The 11,370-nt window shown below is 35.6% G+C and overlaps 1 protein-coding gene across 1 annotated transcript in view; it reads right to left on the bottom strand.

The window, feature by feature from the left end:
• LOC145989065 (uncharacterized) overlaps positions 1 to 6,224 on the bottom strand; it is an 80,354-nt gene extending 74,130 nt beyond the window's left edge. The window contains exon 1 of the mRNA XM_083124362.1: positions 6,039 to 6,224. Coding sequence (XP_082980488.1) covers positions 6,039 to 6,213 — 175 coding nt within the window. The 5' untranslated portion in view covers positions 6,214 to 6,224. The remainder of the gene's footprint in view (positions 1 to 6,038) is intronic.
• Positions 6,225 to 11,370: the final 5,146 nt, after the last annotated feature.

An 11,370-nucleotide genomic window follows, 5' to 3' on the forward strand; every position in this document is an offset into this window, starting at 1 on the left:
AAGAATTACGGACTTTTAAAAAATTGAGAACCTCGCAAGTTACTGAATTATTGCGAAAGGTGCGCTATTCTTCGTCTCTAGGCTTAAAGATAAATGCATTCTTTTTATAAATATAAAAAAGAACATGCACTAATGAATTATGGCATGAAAGATATAGAAAGTTGCTATTTATAGGTGAAATATTATTTATTATCCTGAAAACTAGACTTTTAAATGAGAATCGTCGACCAAGTAACTTTTATTTAACCCTGGCCAGGACTTCGAAAGAACACCAATTATGGCATTCATAATGATCACTTTTCCTATGCATTCTTTAATTTTCTTTCTGAAATTCCATAGTCTAAGCCTGTATGCTCAACGCTTGACTTTTACTATTAATAAACTCTATATTAAAATGAATTATCATTCTGTCATATGTGCCTTAATTTCACAAACAGTCTGAGCACAACATCAAATAAAAATTTTCTGATAATTTTCAATCTTCAAAATATGATTAAGATTTCTTGATGTTAATAAATCCAGCATAAGCATGTATCCTTACACAATAATCTTCCTGTGGGTTACTTGAAACAACAAATAATCAATCTTCTTCTTACCTCCTGAAGAATGAATCTATCCTGACATTCCTAGCATCCCTAGAAGTGATCCACAAGATTCGCCCATCACCAGGAGAGTTGAACACAACTTTCAACTAAACCGCCTTAGTACAATGAAAAATCCAAATAAAACCCACCCATCGCATACATATTGGTGATGCTGCAACACGTGGCATTTAGGCGTACATCTTTAGATGTCCCGCACGCAACACAAATCCACAGAAACTATGTTCACTCACTGATGCCTTTTTCCTATCAAAACTGCTATTCTGTTCAAGCCTCTACAATGACTGCGCTTCTCTTTCTCATGTTCGAAAAAAAAAACAGTTGCAGGATCTCATTGTTGAAAGGCTACATTTATGTAAACACTGTTTGTTTGAATGTAACAATGTTTACCTTGCGCTCCAAGGTGGAAGATCAAAGCAAATAACTGTGATATATTTTCTTCGAAATCTTGTTCGGAACATATGCAAAGTGCAAAAAGGCACATGCACTTCAACTTTTATTGTATTCTCCATCAGGATATAATTTGAAATTCTTTCCTTATGTGTGACTGCCACACCACAAGAGTAACACGTGAAAGTTTCATGAGGATTTTCTGAATTATGTTGTGTTTCTCTTTCCTTAATTATTTTATGCATGTCACATGCGTTTGAAGGGGCTAATGTCTGGTTCTGGACCTAACTACGCCTATGCTAATGCAGTTTTTAATTTGGTTACAATTTTATTTCTGTTATTAACAAAAAAACCTTTTTTTAATAAAAAGACGAACGATGTCAATATCCAAGGGGGTTGACGGAGTGTTTCGACGCCTATGCTTATCAGCAGCCCCCATGTAAAGGTGAAAAAGTGTGAGTAGAAACCTTGAAAATGAATTTTTAAGTATATTCCAACTTGTTATGCAAAATGTGTAATCCTCCTAAGGAAGTAAAATTATTATTTAAATTTGATATTTGTATGATTTCAGGGTGCTTCAGCCTGCACACAGGTTATATATACAGGGTGATATTTGCAGCAACCATATTTGTTATTTATACAGGGAGTCATTAAAATGGCGCCGGGGGGTGCAGAAACATAGAGGACATCAAAAGAAACAACTTTTCTCAGTAACATTCTTGCCGTTGGTGCGTCCTTTCGCCGTTACAGACGTTGAAAAAGTCCTTTGTACCTCCTATATATGCTGTCAACTCAACATAATATTTTATCGCATCTGTGACGTTACTTCCTGTTATGAATTGATGCGTGCCAGGGTTGCAAGGAACAAACATGTACTGTGGAAAATGGCATAGCTCTTAACAAACACAAAGCGAAGAACGCGTTCAGTAACCCAACGGGAAGTAAACCAATGATACAAGAAAAGGTGGGAAAACAACGTATTCAAAAGGAAGTGATTATATCAGATTACCGTCTCAGGGTTCGTGCGCTTCAGGAAACGGCTCTGTGGTGGCAGCAAACAATACAATCAAGAAGAACAAGGTGGGTAGGCTGTCGAAGATGTCCTTTGGAAAAGTGACCCTAGTAAAGCAGGTTTATTCTATACTAATGTCCAAAATTAAAGCAACAAACGGAAATTCTTTCCCGTGTGTCCATTTGACCACACAATACGATCAGGTGATATAGTAATATTTATGATGTCATAGACAACTGGTTTAAAATAGAAAATAAATTAAGCTTAATATGCCAGGATTCAGGGATGCCCAACCCCCCCAAGGTCTATGGAGCATCCCCCCCAAAATCATGTCATGCGTTTCCTCCAATTCATATCATTCACGCCCTTAAACCATATCGTAATCCCCACAAAATATTTTATTACGACATCGTGTCTACCGAAAGTAACTTTTTCTTAGCTTTACTGAACATTATAATTGATCTGCCCCTCCTCCCTAAACAGGGGTGCCATCACTCAAGACCATCCCTAAAATCGTTCATCATAATCGAGAATATCGCGTGGATCCCACTTTAAACGGTTTGTTCAGTCCCGATTAAACCTTAGAGTGCATAAAGTGGACTTAAAAAACCATATCAATCAATAGAGAATATCGCTTGTCTTGTAATGCAGCTTTAGTATAAAAACTTTATATTCATCTCATTAAAGCTCCAAACACACATCGTAGCATGAAACCATTGCGAGCGAAGCGAGCAGAAAAATTTTTATATCCATTTCTTTGCAGACTTTGAAGAATATCAATTTAATGGGGTGTCAATACTTTCTTAAGATCCCGAGATATTTAGTTTTTTCCTTTGGTACATTCGGGGTCGAAAACGTGTGCATACACACAATCGCTAAATACAGTCTCCAAAATGTAGTAATGTTCGAATTCTCTCTCCACTACAGAAATCCCTTGACAATCTAAGATTTAACACTTTATCAAGAGATTTCTATCTCCCCCCTTTAAATTTCATACTCAATCCTACCACCAAAATTTCCATACCAATTTTAGACTTACTGTTGATATTGAAGAGAAGATATTGCCTCCAAAAAATTAATTCTCAGTCTCCACACCAGAATTTCCGCAACAGTCTAAGACAATAGTAATACACAAGAATTGGATATCCCCTTCAATTTAATGCTCAATCCCCCTCTAATTAAAGTACTCGCCATAATCTAAGACCTAGAGTTGGATACTGTTCCCTCCAAAGTTTAATTCAGAATCCCCCTCAGAACCCATGTGTCAATTAAGGCCTAATATATAGGAGTTCGATACCCCCTTTCGATAATGCCCTAAACACTTTCATTTCTTCATCTAATAGATTAAATATGGTGCATTTAAGGTGTAAAATTTCTAAATATATTTTGGAAAAGATATAAATGTTGAATTTTATATTATTTGAAGGGAAAAAATCCCTCCAAAAATCTCGATGGCCTCTGTGGGCACCCCTGCCAGGATTTATCAACAAAAAAATCACGATAGCAACAGGCTAAACTTGGCAAATTTATCAACAAAAAATTCACACGAGGAAAGGATTTCTGTTTCTTGCTTTAATTTTGGACACTAGTGGTACATAAATTTCAGGGGTAGGGCCGATTGAGCATAAAATTTAGCCTTGTGCTATTATTTGGTACGTCCGTCTCAGTCCATCAAGTTTCTGTTTTTATCGCCGTTGTAAGATTTCAATAGGTAATACCATAGACAAATTTATTAAGAAGTCATTGATCTCAGACAATAAACCTTCTGCGCTTTAAATTAGCACCTGCAAGAAGTTCTCGTATCGTCAGCTTGGAAGTGCCCGATTTCACTTCTGGATCAAACTATCAAACTGGTGATGACGTATCTCGCCTTATATATCGATGTAGTAATTATATTCACAATTACTATATTATTTTCACTAAACATTTAGATTTTTATTTTCAATTTTATTTCAAATTATATTAAAATATGACTGTGCGTTTTTATTATTTTTTAATTTATGGGAGTTACTACCATATTTACACCTATTGCCATTTTTGCTGATACAGTTACCATGGAGATATGAATAAAATAAAAATATTGTTCATGAATAATATAAGAACATTCATTATGTCTGTGGATCACCTCTGAACTAAAAGTTATATTTTAAAAATCATTTCAAATGTTATACTGACTTGATAAAATGTTGATGCGATTATTAAATTAATTCAAAATTTGTCTTAAACAAATGGGGGGTTTAGACCCGTTAAACCCTCCCCATAAATGCGACTAACATAAAAGTGAGAAAATGAGTAATGAATAGTAGAGAATGATAGAAGCTGCAGAAGTTTAAAGTTGAAGTATCCGATTATTTTAATAATCTTTTCAAATGAGAGTGTGAATTAGAATTTATTATACTCTTGTTTCGAGAGTACTAACGTCTTGCATTAAAACCGGGAAATTGTGTATACAGGGTGGATAAATATAATGATTTCTTATTTTAAAAATTATTTTGATTATTTTAATCGATTGTTTTGATTTTTTAAAGAAATACGCTTAAAATTGGCTTGCATTGTTTTTGGCACCATACATATAGATATATGTTTTTTTTACAGTAAAGCTTTTCCTACTAAACGGGCCTGCAAAATATTGGAACAATTTGAAGCAAATAAGAAGTAAATATACATTTTTCTGTTTCTGATACTGTATATTTGAACCTACTGTGGAAATGTTTGCTGAGTGTGTTAATGAAACTTTAATAATTTCAATAACATTTCTTCCAGTGAATAAAATGTTCTGCGTGCACTACAATTGTAACTTAAATATTTTTATAGTCTCTGCATCTGAATTTTGGCAACTTTTTAAATCATAGTTTGCAAAATATGAACTGCCATGTTTTTTTTACAGTTTAATGATAAATACGCTATTTACGGTTTAACATGATAAGTATTTCGTATATTTTTCTACAGAAAATGTTTGCTATTTTTGCATATGAAAGAAATTATTGAATTTTAAATCAAGAGAAATTTAAGTGTATGAGCTTCACCTCATCAGTACATATATTTTGTTTCCTTTCTTAGAGCCTAATAAACACCATTCAATGATTATGAGATTAATGTACCGCGTGATCCGTTTGGGATGTCATAAAACTAAAGTGTTATATACAAGAAACCATTCAAATTTATTGCTTGTTAATGGTACACACATGTGAAGGAGAGTCACAGTTTTTGTATCCCAGCACATTAGCACTCAACAGATCCGCCATTGCGGACACGGCACAGTTCATACCACACAGACATGTTTCGCCACGTGGCGTGCAGCATTTTCGGAATGATCTGGTGAAAAGCTGCTCTAATCTGCAATCGCAGGTCGGCTTCAGTCTGTGGTTTTTGTGCATACACCAATGACTTGACGTACCCCCCCCCCCAAAAAAAAATCTGGAGGCGTTAAGTCCGGGCTATTCGCAGGCCGTGGGATGGGTCCACCACGGCCACACCAGCGATCGTTGAATATCCCATTAAGATGATCCCGTACTACGGAAGCCCAATGTGGCGGAGCACCATCCTGTTGAAAAATGATGGTGTCCAGTATCCCAATTTTGCGTACCATACGACGCACTGAGCACGCTGTTGTGGCGTGACCACAATCTTGTCTCTCATGCACGCACGCTAGCTCCGCCACGCGGTTGAAGTTTGCAAACCTCCGCTCACTTGAAACTTACAACCTTACTGCTTAGAGTACGGCAAACTGTTCAGAGATATGTACCTTGTGTGTATAACACTACTTTTATGACATCCTAAACGGATCACCCGGTACTTTCACCAAAAGTGATTCTGATATTTACAAAGTCCTTTTGTACATTATTCTCTCTATTTAAAGTGATTTAAATCACGATTTAAATCAACCCACCTTGATTGAAAATAACTCTCTTTTTAGTAGGACAGTTTAAAGGTTGAAAATTGGGCATACCACATAACCTCCTTCAAGACATACGTCTAAAATTTAAGGTGAAACTCTTAAGTTTTTAGAATCATAATTTTTTCTTTAAGCTTACCTGTTGAAGACGATACTGTGGCTGTATCACTTCTAATGTTCGTCGACCACATGGTGAATAATTCTGCTTTCCACAAGCTGTTGTTCATCGTCTCCAGTGTTCCTGGGGCTATGAAAGAATTCTTCGCTTTGCTTAAGAGTTTATAAGAAACAAGATAAAGGATGCAAGATAACATAAGCAGAACAACACAAACTTTCCAACGACGCATACTGTGTGAAAATACATATATTTCACAAGCGGTGTAAAGAATGTATTTTTTTTTAGAAAAAATGTATCGTCTATATTAATACCTGGCATGAATGTCATCACAGTAGTACGACTGTGCACTCAGTAACACCAAGGATGTCTGTTGTTGTTACGTAGTTTGTAATCTTGTTACTTTGAGATACTCGCCGTATCTCTTTCTCGAGTACAGTGTCAAACATTAACCATTGATAAGAAGCTAATCGGTGAATAAATTCGGCTCCGACCTTCTTGTTTCACAGCGTAGTGTACCGTGAAGATTGCGAAGAATTAAAAGCTGTAAGTACACTGCACCGTGACATGAAAGCATGTTTTGGGTGTGATGAAGATTCTCCATTTTGACGGCACTGGACGTGATGTGATCAGCACCACTCTCCATAGCGCTAATATCCAGGTAGTCTTTGATCAGAGTCTCCCTCCCCCTCCTCCTTATGCTGGGACAAAATTTCAAAATTTCCATCAAAGGTCGCCCTCCCTGGGTCTCTGTACGGAATTTTCCTCCACGACTCTTATGTATAATGTTAATTAGCCTACAATAAAATAATGGCACGTTCCTACGTTTTTCTTGAGAAACATGTTGGAGCAGTGTTTATTATACAGGGTGGTCAAAAAGTTCCGTACCATAGACTATATAACAATATTTGATCAATGTGTTGGCTACCATTGTCAAAACACCCATCGCTCGCAGGATGTGGGCCACAAAGTACGGCGAAATAGCACGGCACTTAGAAGCAATTTGCTCACACAGATGCCGTTTGTCCCTGATTTTCACACTGTATCACTCTCGTCTTGCATGGGCTCCCAGATACCCAGATTTGAATCCAATGGATGTTGCAGTGTGGGGCTACCTAAAAGTACTTCGTCCACATAGAAGAATGACTTATACCCACTCCTCAGTTGTCAACATTGTTCATCTGCAAGAATAATCGCAAACCTTTTACATTTATCGTCTATGGTGTGAGACTTTTGCGCCACCCTTTACAAGTGGAATGGCTTCATAGGCCCTAATCACTGTGTAGAAAATCAATGGTTCATGGCTTACAAAGTCTTGAAGTAGTGTAATTGGAGGTGTTCAACGCCACATTTGGTACGAGGCCTATTATTTTTATTAATTTAAGCATAGTGGTAAACCTATTTTGACGATGTTTTTGTCGATTTTACAGTATTGCAACTCTGTGATTTTTTCATCTCGTACTTGGTACGAGGCCCCTATTATTTTTATTAATTTAAGCACAGTGGTAAACTTATTTTGACGACGTTTTTGTTGATTTTATAGTATTGCAACTCTGTGATTTTTCATCTCGTACTTGGTACGAGTGTCATAATTTCTTTCGAGTTAAATTACGGAACATTACGTAACATTGTGATGACCCATATTAAGCTCTCTTTTATTGTATTTTTATAAGGGTAAATTATTGCATCATGTTATGCAACAAGTTATTACGCAACATTGCGATGGCTCGTAAGGATAAATTATTGCATCATGTTATGCAACAACTTATTACGCAACATTGCGATGGCTTGTAAGGGTAAATTATTGCGCAATGTTTCGCACCAAGTTATTACGCAATATTTTGACGACTCGTATCAAACGTGTTGTTTTCTGATTTGGTTGGTTATGACGTAATGGGTGTCTTCTGATTGGCTTACTGTTTCAGATGTTTTCAACGCGGTCCGCGCTTAGGTTACTTAAAGGGTTTCCGCATTACAGATCAGTCAGTATCGTGAGAGTGGTTGAAGAGTACGGATGTGTTGTTGCAGTGCTCCTCATATTTTTTTTCGTTAAAAGTTATGAATTTAATTTATTTTAAAGCTACATACTATTTATTATTTTAAGTTTAAAAAGTGTATCAAGTGATTTTTTTCATAGTAATTTCGATCAGATTGTGTTTTGATGTGATCAGATATTACTTGTTGTCTCCGGAAATTCTGTATAAATAACATAGTTGAAAATTTTATCGTAATAGCTATAATTATTTTATTTTGAAGGTGGTTCAAGTCGTTCTTCACACATATTGAATTTTGACTTGATTGTGCGTTTTGTATTTTTCCCCGAGAAAATTTATATATAAGTACCAGAGCTGAAAATAAATATTATAATTATAACTATTGTCTTTTAGGTTACATTCTATCAATTATCGTAAGTTTAAAAGTGTTTTTTTTCCTAGTAAATAGGATCTTATTGAATTTTGAGTTGATTGTGCGTCTTATTGTTATTTACTTAATTTTTTCGATTTGTGTTTTTTCTAGAAAAGCATATTAAAAAAATGTCATCTACCAATTTCATCGAATGTCTTATTTGTGAGAAATTAATCTCCAAAAACTAATATTAGCAAGCATAGGGTAAGATGTAGCGAAACAGTTTCTAAAATAAAACGTTTGTTACCTACTAAGCCTTGTACTCAACGCGGAAAAATAATTAGCAATACTAATTTAAGTAAACACATGAAAATTTGCAAGGCATCAACCGGACATGGAACACTGAAAAGAAAAATTGATCATCCTGAAACTGAAGTTTCTACTTCCAAACAAATTAAGATGTATAATGACCAAAAGCCGATTAGATCTGCATTCAACAACCAACTCCTGGATTTTCTTTTTACTTCGAAACCAGGCTGTGATATTTCTACTTTCTTGAGTGAAATTAAAACATGTATCAATAATATTTTGAAAAATAAACTAGAAAAAAACTCCATAAAAGTATACGTTGATCTAATCTGTAAATATGAGAAAACCAATGGTATAAGAAATATTTTTTTCACAAAACGAAAAACCAAGTTCTTTATTTGGCAGACATTAATAATTTGAACGTTTTTTATTCTAATCTTACTAGTGAATTGACTAGGAAACACAATGAATTCGAGGCTAAGGGATCAGGTTGGTCTTGATGTGGAAGTCCTCACAGATTAATCGCTTATGTAAACAAATTTACATATTTTTCTGCTTCGAGCTACGTTCCACTTCCGGTAGAAATTCAGCATAAGAGAGCCGTGCTGAACATTCACAACACTGACAATAAGTGTTTTATGTGGTGCGTTTTAGCGGCACTTCACCCGGTTCATTGGAAAGATCATCCGGAACGGGTTAGTCACTATTAGAAATATATCGACGAGATTGAATATGCTATGACAGGCATTTCTGACATAACAAAGTTTGAAAACAGGGCAGGAAAACGATTAGCTATACATGTTTATTCATATACTTCAGTTAAGCATTTTGTGCATCCCGTTAGGATAACTAATATTGTTGATGACGAAGCCGTGGAAATCAATCTGCATCTCATTGCTCACGATGATGTTCATCATTACACGCTAATTTGTTCACTCTCCCGCTTGGTCAGAAGCCAAACAACCAAGCTTGATGCACACATCGAAGTTTGTTCAAGGTGTTTAACCGTATTCGACGATCGTGACCGACGTAATTACCAACATTTCCAAAATCAAGAAATTGCCAAACAAAAACTTGCTGAACATAAAGTCTACTGTGGAGTCAACAGACTGGCTCGCATGTTGATGCCCAAAGCAAATGAATTCGAAGAATTTAAAATGCACAAGGCCTTGTTGAAACATCCGGCCATTATCATAGCAGACTTTGTGGCCTTTCTCAAACCATTGTCCTATTGCAATCCGGATCCCGAATTTTCTTCCACAACACCGTACCAGCTTCATGATCCAAATAGTTTTGGATATGTTGTTGTTTGGCAGGATAGGCTAGATAAACCATATATATATATATATATATATATATATATATATATATATATATATATATCGCTGACCGAATGTTATTGAACTCTTTTTTAAAAAGATGGTGGAGGAGGTTGAGAAAATTGGCAGCTTCTTATGCCAATCGAAATCAATGCTTCCATTATCCAGCGATGAACTTCAATCTTACAATAACATTGAAACGTGTCCGGTGTGTGATCAACATTTCACGGATGAGAATCGGAAAGTATTTCACCATAATCATTTCACCGGAAACTACATTAGTGGAATCTGTAACACCTGCAACCTCAAAATCCAGAAGCCTAAATTCGTACCAATATTTTTTGACAATGGATCCAATTACGACTTCAATTTTTTTAATTAGGAATCTTGGATACGATACGCAAAAGATAGATATTCTTGCTCAAAACGAAGAACGTTATATTTCTATAAGTAAGAAAGTTAAAATTCCAGGAACGAATGTAATCATAGAGATGAGGTTTCTAGATTATTTTAGATTCCTATCGGCAAGTCTCGATACTTTAGCGAGTAAACTTACTGACGAACAATTTAAAATTACAAAAGCTAGTTTCCCCAACATACACGTAGAACTGATTAAACGTAAAGGCATTTATCCTTACGAATATGTAACCGATGAATCTAAATTTGACGATGACACTATCCCACCTAAAAAAGAATTCTTCAGTCAACTAAAAAAAAAACGAAATTTCGAATGAAGAATACGAACATGCGAAATTAATATGGAAGGAATTGAGATATCTCAAATTAGACATAACAATACTTGCTGACGTTTTTCAGGTATTCAGAAAAACAGCAATAAATATTTATAAATTAGATCCAGCATATTTCTACAGTCTTCCTGGTTTGGCGTGGTTTGCTATGTTGCTCCAGACCAGGATCAAGTTGGAATTGATATCGGACGTGGACATGTTACTTTTTATAGAAAGGGGGATACGTGGGGGGATGGTGCAATACTCGCAGAGACACGCAAAGGCAAACAATATTCACATGTCTGAGAGTCAATACGATCCAAATCGACCATCGAATTATATATTTTACGGTGACGTAAACAATCACTACGGATAGATCCCATTTCAATTGATATTAATCGTTTCGACGATCGTGAATTTGGTCTGTTCATTGAGGTGGACATTGAATTTCCAAATAATTTGCATGAAATTTTTTCCACCTGATTCTAATCAAAGCAAGCTTATGTTAACTCTAGAGAGAAAAGAGAGATATGCCATCCACTACAAGAATCTCCAGTTTTTGATAGGGAAGGGTGTTCAGGTAGTAAATGTAAGAAGAATTCTCAAGTTCAAACACTCTTCATGGTTAAAATCTTATATTGAGACCAACACGAG

The sequence above is a fragment of the Lepisma saccharinum genome, chromosome 1, assembly GCF_977018435.1.
Source record: "Lepisma saccharinum chromosome 1, izLepSacc3.1, whole genome shotgun sequence".
NCBI lineage: Eukaryota > Metazoa > Arthropoda > Insecta > Zygentoma > Lepismatidae > Lepisma > Lepisma saccharinum.